This window comes from Lithobates pipiens, unplaced genomic scaffold (assembly GCF_037356315.1).
Source record: "Lithobates pipiens isolate NorthernLeopardFrog02 unplaced genomic scaffold, aLitPip1_a1.2 Scaffold_23, whole genome shotgun sequence".
NCBI lineage: Eukaryota > Metazoa > Chordata > Amphibia > Anura > Ranidae > Lithobates > Lithobates pipiens.
The window spans coordinates 243,334,592-243,358,580 of NW_027507785.1; the positions used below are offsets into that span (position 1 = coordinate 243,334,592).

Consider the following 23,989-nt stretch of genomic DNA (forward strand, 5'->3'; position numbering starts at 1 on the left):
TGATTCTACATTCTGACCACAGATATGCTTTAAAGCTGAACTCCAAGTAGACAATGAAAACGCCATTTAATGCAAGTGGGAGGTCAAGGACTTGGCAGACTTGTCTGGATCACAAAGGCGGCTACACAGAATGAAAAAAAAACAATTCTCATATAAATATTTTAATCATGGCCATCTTTAAAGCTAAACACCAAGCAGAAAAAGAAAAAAGGGATCAGTAAATAGAAGAGTGAGCAATGAAATAATCAAATGTATTCTTTTATATCTAACATTTTAGGTCCTTTAAAAGGTTTTGAAAATGCAAGTTAATTATGATGCCAATAAAAAAAAAAAAAAAATAAATAAAAAAAATTAAAAACACGATTAGGTTTCATTTTAAGCTGCCCCTCACATGCATGGCAGCAAAAGGGGTGGGCTTTAACGCCCAAATGGGGCGCATATACATCATTGGGCAATAGAGCTGCACGATTAATCGTTAAAGAATTGAGATCGGGACTTTGCGTTAACCATTTGCTGACGATTTGCAGCGATGTACCCTTAGGTCGCTGGACTTCAAGTGGTTATACTGGGATGATGCTTGCAAAATATTATTAAAAAAATAAAATGTTTTAATAACTGTAGTGGTCAACAATGGCAGCCTCCATCTTCTTGCTTCTCCCATCTCCCCCAAGACCAGATCATTTCCATTTAAGGGTTATATCTTGCAACTCAACATTAACGAGATTAATGTCCAATTTAACTAAAAGCGTGTCTGATTAAAAGGTTGAGGAATGTTAATCAATGGCTCAACAAATCTGTATATATCAATGAATCAGGATTTTTTTTTTCCTTTGTTTGCGATCTAAAGCCAGTAACACATGGATCAAATTTTGGCCAGTTCAGCAGGAACCGACTAAATTTCGATCCATGTATGGGCACCCTGTTGGCACAGAAGTCGATCAATCAACTTGTGTACAACCAGCCTGCTGGATTTTTCCTGAACAATTATTGGCACCGGCTGCACTAATCAGTGTGTTCTACCCGACAGGGATGGCTCCCCACCAGAAGAACAAAATAGCGCTGCGGGAGGGATTGCCCCATCAACACTCATGTCACCAAGGATTCCTTCACGTTGGAGGAATTTCTTTCCTGTTTTGGCTATGGCACAGAACGTGAAGGAAAATCTCCCCAATGGGACACAGATGGCAAAAACACACCCCCACCTTAATACAACCTTTGGTTACTCTATTCAAAAAAGAAATACAAGGAGGCGGGTATTGCAGCAAAAGTATTTTTTTTTTCTACCATTAAGGCCTGGTTCACACTGGCGTGGCTTTGAAATCACGCTACTTTAAGGGAAGTCTATGCAAGTCACAAAGAAATCTGTAAAATGTAATGCGGGAACCCTTTTCCTAATTGCTGTGTCACGGAGATATGAACGGTTCCATTGCCGGCAATGGGGTGCGACTTGTCATGGGATTTGGAACCGTCAAATTGCATGAAATGTCGCATTGGTGCAAACGGAGACTAAAGGTATGCTGGGCAATTGAGCTCTTTTTAAACAAGAGGTAGGGTTGGGGTCTTGCACTTGGGCTCCAGAAGTTTTTACCCTCTTCGTGACCAGGCCATTTTTTCAAATCCTGTAAGGAGGGAGTGGGGGGGAGGGGCAGGGCTGTGCTACGGTCTGTGTGTCAATGGACACACAAGAGCCTGGCTGGGGATTCAGTCTGAACAAGGGCCCCCATAGCAAGTGACTTGCTATAGCTGCACTTCGCAGGGGTTGGGTGTAGCAGGGGCACCAGTGGGAGACCCCAGAAGAGGAGAATTGGGGCTGTTCTGTGCAAAACAATTACACAGAGAAGGTGTGTATAACATGTTTGTTTAAAAAAAATAAAAAATAAAAATACCTTTACGATCAATTTAAATATCCGATCAACCTGACAGCAAGAAGCAATAGGAAATCTATCTAGGGACCGATGTAAAAATTTTCAGTTCCCACCACCTTCTATCCCAGCGATAACAATCTATCTCCTCCACAGGAACACAGAAAGCAGTAAATGCCAGACCGTCTTCCATCCAATACTAAAAAGGCTAGAAATACACTTCAATATAAAATAGTAAATACAGTCTTGATGAATATAGCTGGAAATCAATGAACGTAAAGCTCTTAAATTGGCGCTACAGTATTTTTCAGGCACTATAAGCTATTTTCAGCCAGCTTTAAAGTGGTTCCAAACGCAAAACTTTTTTTTTTTTTTCACTTTGATGCATTTCCTGCATTAAGGAAAAAAATAAAATAAAAAAAGTCCCCCCCCACCCCCATAACATTCCTAAACACTTACCTGACCCTCTCATTGCTCCAGTGCCACTACTCTCACTACTGACACAGAGTAGTACTGGGAGCCATAGGTTCCTGCTGCCGTCAGTCAAACTCCCACGAGGTGGAAGCGGGGGTCTGGCTTGCCAGCGCTGTGTCTGTCTAGCTGCTGAAGATTCCTTAAAGAGGGGCTGCAGTCTGCTCACGTAAGTTTGTAATAAAAAAACATCTTTGCCGTTCTGAAGCTTCCCTCCAACCACTTTGCATATTATTTTGTATATACTGTGATTCTGTACTTGCCAAACATGCTGCAGAAATCTCCCTCCACTGAGTCTGGCTGCGATCATTTTAACTGTGGTCAGCTGAAGCTGTTGCCTGTTCACTTCCAGGATTTACACAGACACACACCTCTAGCTCTGCAGCTCTCATTGGCCCTCTTATAACTCATGCACCATCCCTTCCTGGCAAACTCTCAGAAGAGTGAGAGCGAGAGCTAGTCATGATGTCATAAGCCTAGGCTTTTTACCAGACAAGAAACAGGAAGTGGGCTGTATAAGGTATTTATTGGCAGAAAAAAAATTAATGTTTTACTATCCAAAGTTAAAACACAAAAAAAAAAAAAAGGCAGCAGATTTAATAGATGGAAAGTTGAACAAATGACTAAAGGGCTGTTTTAAAGTATAACTAAAAGGCAAAACTTAATTTTTTTTTGTTCTGTATAGAGTGGAGAGGGATTAGTACACCTATCAGCTTTTCTTGCTGTCTGCACCCCAATTAAAGAGATTCACCCTCTCTTATTTGTCCTGTTTACCACTGTAATTGAAAGCTTAAAAAAAAAAAAAAATTTTTTTGAGTTGACCCCAGAAAAGTAAGAGGGGGAATTTTCCAACAAGGACACTAGTTCTGGTGACCTGGGGTCCCCAAGGAATTCCCTTAATTTGCAGGGGTTTTCTTGCACTTCCTGTTTGGCTATGGGACAGGAAGTGATGGTATATCACTGTAATGGGATACAGATGGTATATAAAAAAAAAAAAATTGACAGGGGGTTAGAATCCTCCCTTGCTCTATCCAAAATTATAGTTTTCGGCTTTGTTTTCTATTGATAAAACTCACTCTGCTCTCCTCATTGTGTGGGCTCCCATCTTCGTTGCTCCATCCGGGACATGGTGCTTCCGCCTCCAAATCCTGTGGATCCGCGGCCCATACAAAGCACGGCGCACTCATTGAAGTGGAGGATGCTCGTTGACTCCTGGAATTGATTACACTTATATCCCAGGAGCCAATGGGCAGGCAGAAATTACATACCCCGCGTTGAGGTACAACAGAAGCAGAACTGTAAGGTTCTCAAATATGGTAAAAAGCTTAATAGGTTGAGTCAGTTACTTGTGACCATGAATGCGGGGTGCAAACTTTAAAAAATGGGTGGAACACCACTTTAAGCCTCAAAAACATTATTTTAGTAATGGTTCCCACGGACCTGCAAATTATCTCAGGGAGTCCCTTGAGTTAAAAAGCCAAGGTACAGTGATCAGGGTGGATGCAAGTTTTTTTTTAATCAGATTTTTTTTATTTAAATCCGATTTTTATCAAATTTACTTTGATAAAATGCTTTTGGAGTAAAAATCTAAAGATAGTTTTCTATTTAAGATACATTAATAATTTAGTTTATTCAGAATGAAATGGAGCTTAGTTATGTAGCATGAGGCTGCATATTCTGCAATATTGAAAAATGTTTTGGTAAACTCATTCAATGAATCCAAGCTCTGCAAGCTGAGATAACATGCACTGGCAATGATGTTATTGTTTTAAATAAATAAAATAATTGATTAGTTCAACTATGAGCGATTAACCTAAAAATTGGTTCCGATATTGCTGTTTTACTAACCTGACAAATAGGAAACCTTCATTTTGTTTGCAAATATTAAAGATTCTAACTTTTTTTGCAAAAATATTAAAGTACATGAATGCTATATTGATGCAAGGGGGAGCTGGGATTTAGAAAGAAAGAAAAAAAAAAAGAAGGGGGTGCTCTTAGCTTTTAAAAGATGCCAACTACCAGCAAGAATAAGTCCTTACATTTAAAAAGCACCTGTCATTTCAGATCTATCATGGCAGCACGCATTAGCGGGCATCCACTCACCTGCTGCCACCATGTCCCTCACCCTGTTGCATCCCTGCCACCCCACTAAAGTGAATGGGACTGTCGGTGACTGAACAGCGGGTCAGAGGAGGAATCACTACGGGACAGAGATGACAGTTGCTCTTTAAAAATTATGATTTGAATCAAGTTGATTTAACCACTTCCCACCCAGGCCAATTCTGACACTTCTCTCCTACATTTAAAATTCATAATTTTTTTTGCTAGAAAATTATTTAGAACCCCCAAAACATTATATATTTTTTAGCAAAGACCCTAGAGAACACAATGGCGGTCGTTGCAACTTTTTATCACGCACAGTATTTGCGCGGCAATTTTTCGAACACTTCGTTTTTTTCTTTAAAAAAAATAAAAATAAAAAATATCATGCTTTAAAGAAAAACAAAACAGTAACGTTGGCCCAATTTTTTTGCATAATGTGAAAGATAAAAGTTACGCTGAGTAAATAGATACCAAACACGCCACACTTCAGAATTGCACAGTTGACATTTTAAAAAAAAATAAAATCTGGTTACATGTTTTGTGTTACAGAGGAGGTCTAGGTCTAGAATTATTACTCTCGCTCTAACGTTCGTGGCGATACCTCACGTGTGGTTTGAACACCGTTTTCATATGTGGGCGGGACTTACGTATGCGTTCGCTTCTGCCTGCAAGCACACAGGGACAGGGGCGCTTTAAATTTTATTTAATTTGACACTTTAAAAATAAAAATTTTGATCTCTTTGATTCCTATTACAAGGAATGTAAACATCACTTTTAATAGAAATATGGCATGATTGGTCCTCTTTACAGTGAGACATGGGGTCAATAAGACCTCAAATCTCACCTCTAGGCCTCCCCACCTCGCTAAAAATAAAAAAAATAAAAATACGCACATGGGAATGCAAGAGATTTCATTTAAAAAAACAAAAAACGTGAAGCTGGGAATGGGAGGGTGGATGATGCAGGGTGTGTGCTAATGAGATCAGCTGGTCAACTCCTTCTTGTGTCATAACTATAGTCTGTAAGGATACAAGACAGGAGCAAAAGAAACGTTTGGAATCATGGATGGAAGACAGCAAGGTACACGTCAGTGGATTTTACGGAAAGCTTTGATATTTTGCCAAAAATAAGTACACGAATGCTATATTAGTGCATAGGAGAGCTAGAATTTAGAAAAAAAAAAAGTGAACTTAGGCTTGGCCTTTAAAGATGCCAATAACCAGCAAGAATAACTCCCTACATTTAAAGGACACCTGTCATTTGAGATCCATCATGGCAGCGCCTGTTAGCGGGCATCCATTCACCTGCTGCCACCACGTCCCTCACCTTGTTGCATCACTGCCGCATCGCCAGCCCCAATAAAATGAATGCAACAATCGACAAGTCAAGAGCAGGTGGGGGAGGAGCCGCTGAGGGACAGAGATGACAGTTGCTCTTTAAAAATTGTGATTTAAATCAAATCCACCCGGGTAGCTGCTGACTTTTTTTTTTTTTTATTTCTCAACAGAAATAATCGCTGCTGACTTTTATTTATTTATTTTGTGTAGAACCGCTCTAAATCCTAAGAGGGATTTTGTACTGAAAACCATCCTGATAAGCAGCTGGCTTTCAATTGCAACACAGTCCCATTGACCCCAATGGGTGAGCTTGACAGGTGGTGTACATTATCCAGTTGCAGTTTTGAGACTTTAGGTGGTCAGATCAACCACCAGTATTTACTGCCCCTCTGCCACCTATGTGAAATAGTTGTAAAGACAAATGCACAGATTGCATAATGTATAGTCAGCCTTAAAGTGCAACTAAACTCATCGATCAAACAGTTCAAATTAAAAAAAAGTTAAATTCCCGGCATTACTGTCACATTTGCTTGTGCTGTCAACCAAATTGTCCACCCATCCAATGGCTGGTGTCATAACTGATCACATGTGCAGCGTCATGGCAGTTACAGATCAAACAGAGGGTAAGATGCTTCCTTTGCTGAAAAGGGGAGGGGATCGAGTTCCACATTTTAGGTAGAAAATAATTTTTATTCCTGCATTTTAAAAGATAGATCCGCAATAAAGATCAAAGTAAAAGAAGATCAAAAATCAATCGAATTTTCAAACAGCTCAAACACAGAAACAGAGACAGAGACGTGATGTGACAGAACGCAATCAAGTTTGGAAACCTTTCCTTAACATGTCAGAATGGCAGAGTTACCAACAGTATCATAAATGCTTTATAGAGACTTCACAGGTGATCTGCTGGGAGTGAGCACATCATCGGTCATACACTGTGTACAGGTCTGTATAGAATATTACATTGTGTACAGATATGGACATATTACACATATACAGGTCTGTATATATTGCATTGTAATCTGGATCTGTCAGAGATTCCAGGGATAAATCTCCAGCACATTGTTTAGTGTATGGCCAGCTATCTGATTGTATAGAAATGATTTGGTCTCCTTTACGCTGGATTCACACCTATGCCGTTTTAGTGCTTTTTGCATATTTGGACTACAGTTCATTTAACATGGTTTGCTATGGGACACGTTCTGTAGTGCAAATCTGCAAAATGCACTAAAAATGTATAGGTGTGAATCCAGCCCTAGGGCTTGTTAACACCATACCTGCATGAAAATTGATGGGAAAACCGCGCAGATTTCACTTGCAGAGACATCAGTTTTCATGCGTGTCAGTTATATGCCCTGTTCACATCAATGTTGATGTCACATATTTATTTATTTTTTTCTGCACAGGAAAAAAAAAAAAAAAAAAACTACGTATGTGCACATTGTAATGTGAACAGGACACATAAAGAACATTTTTCTTCTTTTTTGTTTGCTTGCAGAACGGGTGCAGGAAAACTGGCATCTCTGCACCATGGTGTGAACGAGGCCTAAAGCCCCATACACACTATCAGATTTCCTGCTGATTTTTTTTTCCTTCAGATTTACCAAAACCATATAATATGAGGTCAAACCTTAGGAGTTTCAATGTGTATGCAATCAGGCAGGCCCTTGCACTACATGGTTTTGGTAAATCTGAAGACAAAAATCTGCAGAAAATCTGATAGTGTGTATGGGGCTTTAAAGTTACAAAAACAAAATATTAGGAGGACAAACCTAAACAACTAATTCAAGGATCATAAATATCAGACAGGCACCTGTACTAAATAGTTGGTATTAGACCTAAGGACGATTGTACAATCAGATTGTATAGTGTATAGCCAGCCTTAGAGCAGAAACGCATCCATCAATTTAACAGTTTGAAAAAAAACATCTACAGGAAAGTTAACTGTCACATTTGATGTGCTCTCAACCAAACTGTCAAACCCTCAAATGGCTGGTGTCATAACTGATCACATGTGTAGCATCATGGCAGTTACAGATCAAACAGAGGCCAAGATTACAGCTTCTTGGCTAAAAAAAGATAAGAGGGTTTAGTTCCTCTTTAAAAAGGTAGAACACAATTTTCAGTTCTGCATTTTAAATGATTGCTCCCCAATAAAGATCAAAATCAATCAAATTTTTCAAACGGCTCAAACACAGAAACAGAGCTTTGATGTGACAGAAAGCAATCAAGATCAGGAAGATTTCTTCAACATGACAGTTAGAACAGCAGAGATATCAACAATATCATATAAATATTCGATAGAGATGTCCCTGGTGATCTGCTGGGATGGAGCACATCATCTGTCATACACTGTGTACAGGTCTGTATAGAATATTACATTATGATCCGGATCTGCCAGGGACGTCATGATTGCAGGGACAAATTTTTTGCACTCAGGACTGTCAACAACATATCAGTACATAAGATTTGGATGTGTAGAGGAATTCATGATTCCAGGTTCAGATCTCCAGCTTCAGGTATGTATGACACTTTTTATAAGGGGAAGGGGCAGTTTTGATAATTAGGGTTATCCTGGAATGAGACTTCAAATCATTATTGGCACTATGGATGATCTGAGATCAGCAATGTATCAGTATATAGGAGTTCAGTCTATTGGGGACTTTATGATTCCAGGAAGAGATCTCATAGACTTGGGTCTATAACATGTATGAATTATTAGTGGCACTATAATCTATGATTGGTAGTGTATAGAAGTCTGATGTGTTGGGGTATTTATGATTCCAGGGTCAGAACTCTTAGTTGTCATTAATCATTTATTTGCACTATGAATGATCAGGGATCAGTAATGTCTCGGTGTAAAGGAGGTCTCTCACACTCAGATCTATGACACTCATTTATTACCGGCACTAGGATCTGTGGGATCTGTAATGTGTCAGTATCTATCTAGCAGCTGGATCTGTTGGGACTATAGGATTCCAGGGTGAGACATCCTGCTCTCAGGTCTCGTTATGACAATTATTTATTATTAGCACTGTGGGTGATCTGAGATGGGAAATGTCTCAGTATACAGGAGTTGGATCTTTCTAGGGACTGTTTTCAGGGTCAGATCTCCTACACTAAGGTCTATGTGACTATGGGGGATCTGGGATCAGTAATGTCTCAGTATCTATGAGTTGGTGCCTCATGTGGGCTGTATGATTCCAGGGTGAGATCTCCTGCACTCGGGTCTATGACTTTCATTTATTATTGGCGCTATGTGGGATCTGTAATGTCTCATTATATAAGAGTGGGATCTGTTGGGGACCGGAAGATTCCAGGGTCAGATCTCCAGCCCCCAGGTCTCTCTCCAACACATTTATTACTAATTGATTATTGTCACTGTATGTGATCTTGGATCTTTAATGTCCCAGTATATAGGAGTTGGATCTTTATAATTCCAGGTCAGATCACCTCTATGACAGGTGTGTGACATTCAATAATGACACTACGGCTGATCTGGGATGTGTAGTATCTAGGATTTGGATCTCTATGGGGTCCTGATTATTGCAGCGTGAGTTCAGGTGGGTGACTCTTGTGTATAATGGTGACTATGGGTGATCAGGGACCAGTAATGTCTCAGTATACAGGAGTTGGATGTTCATGGGGATTTCATGATTCCAGGGTCAGATCTCCCCAATGAGACTTTTTCTAATGAATGTATTATGGTGACTGTGGCTGATCTGGGATCAGTAAAGTCTCAGTATCTAGGAGTTGGATCTGTATGGAGTCCTGTTTGCAGGGTGCGTGCAGATGTGTGACACTTTTTTTATAATGGCGACTATAGGCGATCTGGGATGGGTAATGTCTCAGTATACAGGCATTGGATCTTTTGGGGGTTCTGAGGATTGCAAGGTGATCTCAGGTGTGTGACACTTCTGTATAAATGGGGACTATGGGTGATCTGGGATCAGTAATGTCTCAGTATCTAGGAGTTGGATGTTTTTGGGGTCCTGGTGATTGCAGGGTCAGATCTCCTGCACTCCACTGTGTGGATTGCAAGGTGAACTCAGGTGTGTGACACTTCTGTATAATGGTGACAATGGGTGATCCAGGATGGGTAATGTCTCAGTATCTAGGAGTTGGATGTTTTTGGGGCTCTGAGGATTGCAGGGTGATCTCAGCTGTGTGCCACTTCTTTATAATGGTCACTATGGGAGATCTGGGATCAGTAACATCTTGGTATACAGGAGTTGGGTCTGTATGGGGTCCTTGTTATTGCAGGGTCAGATCTTCTCCAAGACACATTATTTGAATAATGTATTATGGTGACTGTGGCTGATCTGGGATCAGTAATGTCTCAGTGTCTAGAAGTTGGATCTGTATGGAGTCCTGTTTGCAGGATGAGCTCAGCTGGGTGATTTATTTTTATAATGGTGACTATAGGTGATCTGGGATGTGGTAATGTCTCAGTATCTAGGAGCTGGATCTTTTGAGGATTGCAGGGTGATCTCAGGTGGGTGACACTTCTGTATAATGGGGGACTATGGGTGATCTGGGATCAGTCATGTCTTGGTATACAGGAGTTGGGTCTGTATAGGGTCCTGGTGATTGCAGGGTCAGATCTTCTCTAAGACACTTTATTATAATGAATATATAATGACTATGGCTGATCTGGAATTGGTAATGTCTTAGTATGGAGGAATTGGATGTTTATGGTGTTCTGATGATTGCACGGTGATCTCCTCAGGTCTGCAACACTTTTTTTTATTATAGTGGTGACTATAGGTGATCTGGGATGGGGTCAATGCCTCGGTATAGAGGATTGGATGTGTATGGGGGATCCAATGATTGCAGGGTGATCTCAGGTGTGTGATAATGGTGCCTATGGGTGATCAGTATAGAGGAGTCGGATGTGTGTGGAGGAGTCGGATGATCTCAGGTGTGTGGTAATGGTGACCATGGGTGATCAGTATAGAGGAGTCGGATGATCTCAGGTGTGTGGTAATGGTGACCATGGGTGATCAGTATAGAGGAGTTGGATATGTATGGAGGAGTCGGATGATCTCAGGTGTGTGATAATGGTGACCATGGGTGATCAGTATAGAGGAGTTGGATGTGTATGGGGGAGTCGGATGATCTCAGGTGTGTGATAATGGTGACCATGGGTGATCAGTATAGAGGAGTCGGATGATCTCAGGTGTGTGGTAATGGTGACCATGGGTGATCAGTATAGAGGAGTTGGATATGTATGGAGGAGTCGGATGATCTCAGGTGTGTGATAATGGTGACCATGGGTGATCAGTATAGAGGAGTTGGATGTGTATGGGGGAGTCGGATGATCTCAGGTGTGTGATAATGGTGACCATGGGTGATCAGTATAGAGGAGTCGGATGATCTCAGGTGTGTGGTAATGGTGACCATGGGTGATCAGTATAGAGGAGTCGGATGATCTCAGGTGTGTGGTAATGGTGACCATGGGTGATCAGTATAGAGGAGTTGGATATGTATGGAGGAGTCGGATGTGTATGGGGGATCTGATGATCACAGGTGTGTGATAATGGTGACCATGGGTGATCAGTATAGAGGAGTTGGATGTGTATGGGGGAGTCAGATGATCTCAGGTGTGTGGTAATGGTGACCATGGGTGATCAGTATAGAGGAGTTGGATGTGTATGGAGGAGTTGGATGTGTATGGAGGAGTCGGATGTGTATGGAGGAGTCGGATGTGTATGGAGGAGTCGGATGTGTATGGAGGAGTCGGATGTGTATGGAGGAGTCGGATGTGTATGGAGGAGTCGGATGTGTATGGGGGGGATCTGATGATCTCAGGTGTGTGATAATGGTGACCATGGGTGATCAGTATAGAGGAGTTGTATATGTATGGAGGAGTCGGATGTGTATGGGGGGATCTGATGATCTCAGGTGTGTGGTAATGGTGACCATGGGTGATCAGTATAGAGGAGTTGTATATGTATGGAGGAGTCGGATGTGTATGGGGGGATCTGATGATCTCAGGTGTGTGGTAATGGTGACCATGGGTGATCAGTATAGAGGAGTTGTATATGTATGGAGGAGTCGGATGTGTATGGGGGATCTGATGATCTTAGCTGTGTGTGATAATGGTGACCATGGGTGATCAGTATAGAGGAGTTGGCAGTATCCCCGGTCCCTGTGATCGCTCATGTAGATGATCTCGGGTGGTGTGGAGAGGAGTTGTGCCTGTCTGGGAATGTCAGTCGCTCATCCTCCTCTCCTCCAGCCGCCGCCTCCCCTCCCCCTCCGGGCCAGTCGCTTACCGAGCTTTCCCCGGGAATCCTCCAGCTTCTGGATCTGGTTCTCCAGGAAGAGCATCGCGACCCCGAAGGTCAGCACCGCCAACAGCTGCAACTTGGGCGGCATCATAATCCTGAGCAGCCCCATCAACCTGATCTATGGCGACATAACGCGGGCATCCGGGTCTGTGAGGACGGGCCACGCGACTCTCACACGTCCTCCAGGCTCGTTCCGCGGAGCCGGAGATGAGGAGGAAAGTACCGCGATGTGCTGCGGCTCCAGCGTGATCACCTCCCAGCGCACACTGACTCTCCGCCGCTCCTCCAGCTCTAGCCGCAGCAGTAGCGCCAACCCACTGCGTGCTACGTCACCTTTCCACGCCTTCTACGCCTGACGCGTAGCGTCTTCCGCCCGTCTACAAGTTACCTGGCAACCAGCTTCAGCTACTTTCCCACTTACTATTGGCTCGTAGGCTTTTGGGTGAGAGTGGCTCAAATTTAGTTGTCTACACAAGTGCCTGAAAGAATTATGAGCAAAAGCTTTGAAATAGAATGAATCACCTACATTATCTAAGTGGTCTACATGTATAGCCTGAATGATCTGTCCGATAGAAAATGCCTTTCTGTATTGTACAGCATTTGATATAACTAGAATGTGCACGTTTTCTGTGTATTTTAGCTGTCTGCTTCAGTGACACAACCGATATGTGTGGAAATGAAGAAACAGGGTTGTATTTTTTTGTTGGGTAATGAATGGCCTGCTTTTCAGGCAGTTATATAGACAGCCGCTGGGGTCCTTGCAATCAGTAGTGCCGGGAGGAAAGATGGTGGCGGAGAGGTTGATGCTGTGTTTGGTCGCAGCCTTACAGGCGGTAAGTGGGCTTCAGGCGACTACTCACCGAGCAGCATGGCGGTGTATGTGTGTGGGGTGGCCGGAGGAGGGCGAGCGGAGCGGTGAGGAGGGAGTGTGGCGGCTGCCCGGAGCTCAGTACATACGGGTGACGTGGCTTTAGGCGGCTTCCTGTTAGGGCAACCTTCCTCACATCCATTCAGAACTGAAAGTACAACAGAAGTGAGACACACAGGCCTCATACAAACTGTTTGTACACGTCCTATGTATGTGCTATATTACTGTTGTTGTAGTAGTATTAATAATAATTTAAATCAAGAGTAAATACCATTTTATTTTAGAGATGTAGACATGAAAACTCAATAATAAAAAAAAATATATATATATATATATATATATATATATATATATATATATATATATATATAAAGCCACGTCACCCGTATGTACTGAGCTCCGGCCAGCCTACACATATGTGTATGTGTGTGTATATATATATATATATATATATATATATATTATATGTGTGTGTATTAATGTTCTGTTTGCATGTAAAGTACCTCACACCACATTTCCAGTTTGCATGGGTTTTTTTTTGTATTTTATTTTTTGGTCATATGTTTTGTGCATCTTTGTGCGTGGCAAAACGTACATTTGTGATGCCAATATCTTTGAATGGCACAGCAAGTGCAGCACGTGTTTATTTGCGCTTTCTGGAAATGCTTGCCTGGGGTTTTGGCCTCTGTTCACATCTAAGCATGGTCTTAATTTATAACTTTTTTTTCCCACAAAACCGTGAAGAGTAACCTAGATGCAAAGGGATTTTGTTTAGGGATTATGACAGTACATGTAAGATACAATTTTACTTAAAGCGGAGTTCCACCCAAAAGTTGAACTTCCACTCATTTGTCTCCCCCCCCCCCCCCTCCGGTGCCACAATTGACATCTTTTGGGGGGGGGGGGGGGGGGAGAGACAGGATAGCTGTCTTTGACAGGTATCCTGTTCCCATTTCCGGGGGTCTGGCCCATGGCCCGTGACATCACCGTGGGGCTCCCTTGTCCCCCCGCTCTCCTGTCGCTAGGCCAGTAGTACAGAGGAGTGGGGCGTCACGCATGCGCAGTAGGGTTCCCAGCGTGAAGCTGAAAGGCTACACTGCCAGGTACCCTTACCTTTAATGGCAGCACCTGACTGCAAACATCAGCTGCGGTGCCGACATCGCCGGACTCCAGGACCGCTAAGTGTCATATTGTTAAAAGCCAGCAGCTGCAGTATGTGTAGCTGCTCGCCTTTAAATTTATTATTTTTTTGGGTGGAAACCACTTTAAATAATATACATTTTATTACATAGATCTACGACAATAACAAAGTGCATTAAAAAAAAAAGTATATATACAGACTAGAGGTCTCTGGGTTTTTCTCTGGCCGATGCAGATATTTAGAAATCAGGGTGGCTGAGATATGCCAATTTTTGTGGCCGATATTTTAAGCCAATTTATTTTATTTTTTTTGGCAGGTGGCACTGGCAGGTTTCACACTGAGCCACTTTGTCAGTTTCACGTTACACTATATGTAATTGAATGCAGAGAGAGACCAGTTGTCAGAGTTCAGCATGTCAGGGCTGGGCAGAGCCCTGCAGCTATCAAATGCCAGCCAATGATTGGGCTGCATAAGAAAGTGTGTGTGGGGGCCACATACACATAGCAGCCCACCCTTACCCAAGCCTGGGATCAGGCTTGGTTAAGTGTATTTGGGGGGGCTGCACATTGAAGGTTTATTTATTTTTTACCTTCATGCATGGAATTTAAAAAAACCTTCAGCCTTTACAGAGCGGTCCTGACCCTCCTCTTCTAGGATCCCTTGCTGGTGCACTTGGCTCCCTGTCTTCCCTGAGTTCCCTCATGGCAAGCTGCTTGCTATGGGTTCCCACTACTGCCAGGTCTCTTGTGAAAAGATAGCAGAGAAAAGCTGCTGAAGATGGACAGAGCTGCATCAAGATTGGGCTCAGATAAGTGGAAGGGGGGTGTTGAAATGTCCACTTTTACTCTCCATTGGAAGACCATATGCAGAAAGGCAGACAGTTGGAAGAAGACAAAGCATTTTCTCTACAACATTAAGTGCCTCAACAAAGACCTTCATGCCAGCCTAACCAGGTGTTATTGTAAAGGTGTGTCACCACCTTTAAAAATTGTTCTTCCTCCCCTTGGTGAATAGAGCATGTGCCGGGCTTGCATGGTCAACTGCTTGCCCTCTCCCCACCATTGTCTGACATCAATGCTAGCAAGCAGATGAGTAACTAATTAGGTCTCCTCTCTTGCAGCAGGGATGCCTTGAAGCCTATCACTGTCCTTCATCACAGCAGGGGGAGAGAGGTTCTCAGCACAATGCCCCCTGTGTGTGCGCTCCTTGCTTGGTTTTCAGCTTGTAAAGGGGCACTGGGACTTGTAGCTCCTCATAGTGCTACTCATACACCTGGCCGCTGGAGAAAGCAGAGAGGGTGATGACAGACCTGGAGGATGGGTCATACAGTGTGAAGCTGTTGAGGAAGAGTGGGATTTAGGGAGATGAGCATACAGGTGAGGCTGTATACTGGCAGAGGGAGCAATGATCTTGTTCTTTGGTATCTGTGCAGTACACTGCATCAGACTGTACTGCTTGCATGTGTTTTGGGTCATTTGATGACAGGCAAAGAGTAATATGCCTTTGGTCAGCTAACCCAGAACAATTGAACTGTTCTGGATTATCTGATAATGGCAGATTGCTTAGAATAGGAAGCCCACAGAGGAGAGGCAATGGTAGTTAGGGCTATGGTTTAACTTTTCCCAAAGTAACACCCAGAAAATGGGCTTCAGTCTAGGGTGGAGCTGCAGCCAGCATAAACAAACAGAAAAAATGATTATCTTTAAGTCACTGACCTAAATATAATCTAGCAGCAAATTACAAATCTATTCCAGAGTATGTCTGTTTCACTGTATAATTGTCATTTTTCAGGTCAAGTTAAATTGCTACCACTTTAAATATTACATCTAATGCGTGTGGGCATTAAAGCGATAAACATAGTTGCCATGGATGAGAGCAACAATCAGTACACCTTCTCTTGATGGATGCTGAGACCCTCCATGGTAACCACAGAAAACCACAATATACAGATGCCACCACAGGACCCCATACAGTGGTGAGCACAGAAGCTTAAAGAGAGTAAACCCTGATGAGTTTACTTCCTCTTTCATTCCCTGCAAAGGTAAAGCATAATGGACTACTATGCATCGCATAGTATTCCATTATGTGTCACTTACCTGACACAGGAGCCAGTGAAGTCACCGCTGTCCCCTGTAGTCCGGCGTATCCATCTTCTTGGTGGGTCTCGCTGCTCCGCCGCTGTCATTCGGCGAAGCCGTGATGACTTCACTCCCACGCATGTGCATGGGAGCCGCCACTCACGGCATATCGCCGTGTACCGCGGCGCGCTCAGTGTGCCTGCGCGCTGCTGTCTACGGCGCATGCGCCGTAGACAGCGGTGCCTGTCTTTCAGCAAATATCTCCTAAACCGTGTAGGTTTAGGAGATATTACTTGGACCTACAGGTAAGCCTTAATCTAGGCTTACCTGTAGGTCAAAGTTGGTTGTAAGGGTTTACAACCACTTTAATACTAATTGTCTGATAGGTGCCGAGGTCTTACCTAGTCTTCCTGCCCTCCACTTCCCATCTAAAAATCAGCCGTATGTCAACACTTCCATCATGATAGGGTCTTGCGCATGCAAGGAACATATATTTTCCTATTGGTAATAAAAGAAAGGGTCAGCTATGACTTCATGCTTCTCTCATAACAGGTTCTTTTCAGTCGAGTTTTATGTAATGAACTGCAGAAGGAAAGAGTACCCTATGGGGTCACTAGGAGTATACTTGCTGAAGCTCTGCTGTGTAATGTCTTTTTTTTTTTTTTTTCCTTAAAGTGGCAGTAAACGCCCATGTATGATTAGTACCTATAATAAGGCTTACGTATAAGTACTGTAAATGTCTCCTAAACGTGCACCGTACAGGAGATATTTACCTTAGATGCATCTGGTGACGTCACCGGTGCATGCGCTGTGAAGGGATGGCATACCCATACCGTTTGTTCATAGTCCTGTGCTGTAAACGGTGGTAGTGATGTCCATGAGGCTTCAGCCACTCGCACAGCCTGAGTCCACGAACCCGGAAGGCAGACCAGGTGAAGCTGAAAGTGCCTTCAGCAGTAACGAGGAGCTACTGGAGGGCTTTGTTCTAAGGCAGTGATGGCGAACCTTGGCACCCCAGAAGTTTTGGAACCACATTTCCCATGATGCTTAACTACACTGCAGAGTGCATGAGCATCATGTGAAATGTAATTCCAAAACATCTGGGGTGCCAAGGTTTGCCATCACTGTTCAAAGGTAAGATTCACATAGTGTGCTAGTTGGCGACGCATACTAGCACATTATGGCATTGCCTTGCAGAATAAAAAAAAAAAAAAAAAAAAAAAAAAAAAAAAAAAGCCAGAGGTTTATTACCAATAAAAACAGATGTATAGGAGCTGCAACCTTCCCACATAAAAGCTCTGCCCAGTGTTTAGACCTTGAGGCTGCTGACACCCCCAATGTACCAGAATAAGGAAGGGGATGTTGGCACTCAGGATGACATGCAAAATGGTATTGCTTTATTAAATGCATGTAAAAAGCTGTAAAATATCCTACGCATTTCAGGCAGTAATCCTTAGTCAAGGCTTAGTCCTTAGTCAAGGCTTAGTCCTTAGTCAAGGCTTAGTCCTTAGTCAAGGCTTAGTCCTTAGTCAAGGCTTAGTCCTTAGTCAAGGCTTAGTCCTTAGTCAAGGCTTAGTCCTTAGTCAAGGCTTAGTCCTTAGTCAAGGCTTAGTCCTTAGTCAAGGCTTAGTCCTTAGTCAAGGCTTAGTCCTTAGTCAAGGCTTAGTCCTTAGTCAAGGCTTAGTCCTTAGTCAAGGCTTGGTCATCTTGAGTGCTGACCATCCCTTTCCTTATTCTAAGTTTTACTAGCGCTTCAACTGAATCTTCAAGCTCGCTGACCTTTTCAAGGCCAGTTTTAATTCTAATTTTGTTTTGACTTCATCCATTTCCCTGTGGATGTAGAAATTAACATGAAGTCAAAGGTAGAATTGTTTGGCAATACCTTTTCTGTATCACATGCAGGAGTTTTCAGATCTCCAGATTACCAAAAAAAGGGAATGGGGTGAATGGTTGCACTGCAAAAGGGCATGCTTCAATGACTGAAGTACCATGTTTGCATTCCCAGGTTTATTTTCGGTTGTGGATTCAATGTACCTGTACATCAGCCAAGCAGGTGACACCTGTTGCTTTGTTCATCAGTGCATCTTCCGGTGTTACTTCTGTTTTTTGCCAATTGGCCAAAAATAAATCAACGCTATGACGTTTGTCAAGTTAGCATGGGGTTAATGCAGGAAGCGACAATGTTCAGCCAGGAAGTAAGTGGTCATCTTCTGGGCTATGCATTGTTGTAGAGATATTAAAAACACACAAATGGCCACACACACAATGATCATCAGCATTCACAATTTACAAAGAATGCAACAAGATATATAAGGGTGCAATTAGGGCGGCTAAGATAGAACACGAAAGACACATAGATACAAGGGGAAATGGAACTATATACAAGATTGTAGTAATAAAAAAAATTGTATAATTGGCATAGATTCATAAAGAATAGTTCTTGCCAAGCCAATCTATTAACCTTCTATGAGGAGGTGAGCTGCCATCTAAAGGAAGGCCTGTAGACATAGTGTATCTGGATTTTGCAAAAGCATTTGACACAGTTACCCATAAACGTTTACTTACAAAGGTCCCTTGGCATGGACCATAAGGTCAGTACATGGAGTGAAAACTGGCTACCAGGGCAGTTCAGAGGGTGGTGATAAATGGGGAGTACTCAGAATGGTCAGGGGTGGAAAGTGGGGTTCTGTGCTGGGACCAATCCTGTTTAATTTATTCATAAATAACCTAGAAAATGGGGTAAACAGCTCAATGTCTGTATTTACAGGGCACACTGAGCTAAGCAGGGCAATAACTTCTCCGCAGGAGGTGGAAACCTTGCAAGAAGATCTGAACAAATTAATGGGATGGGTACCGTATATACTCGAGTATAAGCCGAGATTTTCAGCCTCTTTTTTGAGGCTGAAAGTGCCCCCCTCGGCTTATACTCGAGTCATCGCTGTCTGCCCGCTCGATCAGCGTGTCGAGCAGACAGACAGCGGCCATTCTATAATTCAAAAGCCGCGCCTCCGGCTCCGCCTCCGCCTGTGATAGGCGGAACACTGAATTTCCCAGCAGCCTGTGTTCCGCCTATCACGGACATCGTATCATCCTCGTACTATGGACGAGGATGATACGATGTCCGTGATAGGCGGAACACAGGCTGCTGGGAAATTCAGTGTTCCGCCTATCACAGGCGGAGGCGCGGCTTTTGAATTTTACAATGGCCGCCGAGGCGCCGACGAAGAGGGCACAGGACGGAGGCAAGGCAAGGCAAGGCAAGGCACGGCACGGCACGGGACGGAGGCAAGGCACGGCACGGCACGGGACGGAGGCAAGGCACGGCACGACACGGGACGGAGGCAAGGCACGGCACGGGACGGAGGCAAGGCACGGGACGGAGGCTCGGGACAAAGGCTCGGGACACAGGTAGGCTGGACACACACACACACACACACACACACACACACACACACACACACACACACACACACACACACACACACACACACACACACACACACACACACACACACACACACACACACACACACACACGGATGGATGGAGACACACACACACAGGGATGGATGGATGGAGACACACACACACAGGGATGGATGGACGGACACACAGGGATGGACGGACACACACACAGGGATGGACAGGCATGTCTCACCCTCGGCTTATACACGAGTCAATAAGTTTGCCAGTTTTTTTGGGGGTAAATTGGGGGCCTCGGCTTATATTCGGGTCGGCCTATACTCGAGTATATACGGTAACTACATGGCAAATGAGGTTTAGTGTAGAAAAATGTAAAATAATGCATTTGAGTGGCAAAAATATGAATGCAATCTACTCACTAGCGGGTGAACCTCTAGGGGAATCTAGGATGGAAAAGGACCCGGGGCTCCTAGTAGATAGGCTCAGCAATGGCATGCAATGCCAAGCTGCTGATAACAAAGCAAACAGACTATTGGCATGCATTAAAAAGGGGATTAATTCCAGAGGCAATGCAATAATTCCCCCACTCTACAATACCTTGGTCTGGCCTCACCTAGAGTATTCTGACCATTTCTGGGCACCAATCCTCAGGAAGGATGTACTGGAAATGGAGCGAGTACAAAGAAAGGCAACAAAGCTAATAAAGGGTCTGGAGGATATTGGTTATGACTAAAGGTTGCAAGCACTGAACTTATTAGAACTTGAGAGGGGATATGATTTCCATTTACAAATACCACACTGGTGACCCCACAATAGATAAAACTCTTTTGCGGAAGGGAGTTTAATAAGACGCATGGCCACTAACTAAAATTAGAAGAAAAGATGTTTAACCTTAAACTGCGTAGAGGGTTCTTTACTGTAAGAGTGGCACTGGCAAGGAGGTGGTTACGGGGGTGGGGTGGGGGGGGGTGGTGTGACTCATGGATAGTTAAAAAAAAAAAAAAATTAGATAAGCACCTGAATGAGTGTAACATACAGGGATATACAATGTAATACTGACCTATCACACACGTAGGTTGCCCTTGGACTAGTGTGGTGTGTGTGTGTTTTTTTTTTTTTTTTTTTCTCCCCCTTCCCTCACCTACTATGTAAGCAAAGCTAGCCCATATCACCAACTTCATAAAAAAAAATCCCTGGTACACCTCTGGAGCCCAGGGTACATTCTGTGAAAATGTCCTTTTCTAGAAGAACAATAGACTCTGCCTCGCATTCCAGTAAGATCTCTGGGCGCTGCCATGGGGGAGATGCCAGTGAATTTGCTTTGTCAATTTTAGGCTTCGTGGTGCACTGGAGCACTGACTTGGCCAATGCTACCATGCAGTTTTAACTACTATCCTGTCTTGAGGATAGTTTGAATATTTAGCGTCCATTAAAGAGGAAGTAAACCCTGATGAGTTTACTTCCTCTTTCATTCCCTGCAAAGGCAAAGCATAATGGACTACTATGCATCGCATAGTAGTCCATTATGTGTCACTTACCTCACACAGGAGCCAGCGAAGTCGCGCTGTCCCCTGTAGTCCGCCGCATCCATCTTGCTGGTGGCGTCTCACAGATCCGCCGCTGTCATTCGGCGGAGCCGCGATGACGTCACTCCCGCGCATGCGCACGGGAGCCGACATGCGCGGCAGATCCATTGTTGGAAATGTCGCGCTCAGTGCGCCTGCGCGTCGCTGTCTACGGCGCCTGTGCGTCGCTGTCTACGGCGCATGCGCCGTAGACAGCGGTGCCTGTCTTCAGGCAAATATCTCCTAAACCGTATAGGTTTAGGAGATATTTCTTGGACCTACAGGTAAGCCTTAATCTAGGCTTGCCTGTAGGTCAAAGTGGTTTGTAAGGGTTTACAACCACTTTAAATGTATTCTGCTTGGATCTAATGTTTTTTATATTGTGAAAATGCACTAATAGCTTAAACGGGTTGTAAACGTAACAATAAAAAAAGATCCTGTTCCTTTAAAGCATGATAAACTGCGTAGTGCTTCTGCAGTGTCATTTTGTCCCATTCTATGCTGTAAAATACCTGCTTGATCCTGCTTGTTCCCGTGTCCCCTCTGGGTGTGCTGACCACATTAATCATCATGGCTGCTGATCCATGATACCAAGGTCAGTTTATGTGCCCCCGGCATCCCACATTGTGGTCGGTCTCTCCCCCCTCCCTCCCTGCCAGCTCAATACACTGCTGTAAGAGCTGCTCAACTCCCCTTCTACCGATATTCTGTATGGCTGTAAAGCCATTTAGAACAAGTGGTGGAATCCCCTCTGTTAAAGCAAGCTGTAGTGTGTGTTTTTTTTTTTTTTTTTTTTTTTTTTGTTTTGTTTTTTTGCGCCACTTCAGGTCTGCCCCATAAGTTTTACTGCTACAGGGACTGGATCGCATACATGTGACTCTCCCATATGGGACACACACACACACACACACACACACACACACACACACACACACACACACACACACACCCCAGCGGTGGGTACCATGGACTCTATGTCCGCCAGCACCTGCCTATCATCCTGCAGAGAGACAAAATGGCAGTCTGCCTATGTAAGCAAGGCAGATTGCCATTCTGACAGGAAGGAAGGCATGGATCCTGTGTCTGCAAAGCAGGAACATAGATCCATGTCTTCCCCAGTAAAATCTCCTCCCACACTATACTAAAACACTGGTTAGGCACACAGGTAACCCTTTGCTTGCCCCTGATGTTAACCCCTTCCCAGCCACTGTCCTTAGTACAGTGACTGTTCATATTTTTTTAGCACTGCTCACTATATTGGGGTCACTGGTACCCAAAAAGTCACATGTCAGAATGTGCGCCGCAATATTGCAGTCCTGCGATAAGTCATTGATCGCTGCCATTACTAGTAAAAATAAAATAAATTAATGTAGCGCTTGGTTGCTACTAGTAACTAACATCCACCATATAACCCTGCTGCCAGACCTCCATCTATCACTTCTGAGACAATGAACAGTAATTTTGCTTTGCTTTTGTTTTGTTTATTGGGGAAAGAAATATGGGATACCCATAGAACAATTGCTTTGCCATCATATTTAAGAGTTTAAATAAAAGGTTGAGCCATGAAGTACTGATGTACACATAATATCTACAGGCGTTTCCCCTGCATGACACCATGCAGCTTATTTCTCTTCCTCTGCGTATCTCCTGCAAACTATTGCTCCCAGGACTTCAACCTCCTGCACAAACTTCTGCTGTAGACTATTCTTCCTGTCACATGATCCTCATTTCTCAAAAAGAGACCACTCTGAATAGTCTCAGTTGCTGGCTAGAATTGGTTGCACTGTTACTAGGCTAGAGGTCTGCAGTACTTCTGCCCGACGGCCTAGTATATTAGTAACTTGCTGATTGGTGGACTACTGCTCCCAGCTAGTCCGGCCTGCAAATTCTGCACCCTCAAGCCACAGTGATTTGACACTCTTCCCCACAGTCTCTCCTCTGGCCTTGAACCCAGCTCCCCTGGCATGCCTCATCCAGAACTCCACCGTGGTCCACTCGCTGACCTTCTCCTGCCCCGAGTCCATGATGGAGCACTTTAACTGGGCATATGTTCTGGCAGCTTCTCCAGCCCCCCCCCCCCCCCCAAGAACAATTCATCCATGACTGTAAAGAGGAACCTCCCATTTCTTGCGGGTTCCTTTTCTAGGCCTCGCCACACCCCCAGATGGGGATGAGGCCGCTGCTGCTGCTGCTGCCTAATACTTAATTTGCCATGTCTTCTGGCCAACAACTCCCCCCAGTGGGCTGTTGCCTCAGCTTATATGGGAGGCCTGCCCTCTGCCAATTCAAGTTGGAGATTGGTCAGAGCTAATCACATGAGCTGCCTGCCACTCCAGTCCTAGGCCCTGCCCCCTTCCAGATCATTCTTACTGGAAGCAGGGGTGGCGACTCATAACTAAAGCACAGGTGGTCACAACCACTGCTGCACTAACCACTCCCTGCCCCCCAGATCAAAACAAGTGGGCCTAGCCTGAAGCATAGGCCTACCCAAATTTACCTGTATAGACAGTTTCCCTTAAAAAAAAATCACTATAGCACCTACCTATGGTAGGGGGTGCTACATTAAAACATCCCATAGTTTGTAAACTCTGCACAAACCAATCAATATACGCTTATTAGTGGGAATGCTTTAGCAGTCTCACTATTGTTGTTCGCTTTTTTTATTTATTAATCTTTTTATTATTCTGTAAGTTTTTTTGGCTCTGAGTAACTTCTGCATACTTTTCAGCTATTAAAGCCATTCAACTTTTAAAATGTTTGGCTCTTTCAGCTGATGATGAGACTTCTTCAACTTTTTTTTTCTACTATTTATAATTTTTAAAATATATTAAGCTTTTTAACACTTTTT

At 43.7% G+C, this 23,989-nt stretch overlaps 2 protein-coding genes across 2 annotated transcripts in view; one reads left to right on the top strand and one right to left on the bottom strand.

Annotated features, from left to right (window-relative positions):
• The window catches only part of HS2ST1 (heparan sulfate 2-O-sulfotransferase 1), a 231,905-nt gene extending 219,519 nt beyond the window's left edge, over window positions 1–12,386 (bottom strand). The window contains exon 1 of the mRNA XM_077452962.1: window positions 12,052–12,386. Coding sequence (XP_077309088.1) covers window positions 12,052–12,175 — 124 coding nt within the window. The 5' untranslated portion in view covers window positions 12,176–12,386. The remainder of the gene's footprint in view (window positions 1–12,051) is intronic.
• Window positions 12,387–12,745: 359 nt separating this feature from the next.
• SELENOF (selenoprotein F) overlaps window positions 12,746–23,989 on the top strand; it is a 42,578-nt gene continuing 31,334 nt past the window's right edge. Inside the window, exon 1 of the mRNA XM_077452963.1 lies at window positions 12,746–12,899. Coding sequence (XP_077309089.1) covers window positions 12,777–12,899 — 123 coding nt within the window. The 5' untranslated portion in view covers window positions 12,746–12,776. The remainder of the gene's footprint in view (window positions 12,900–23,989) is intronic.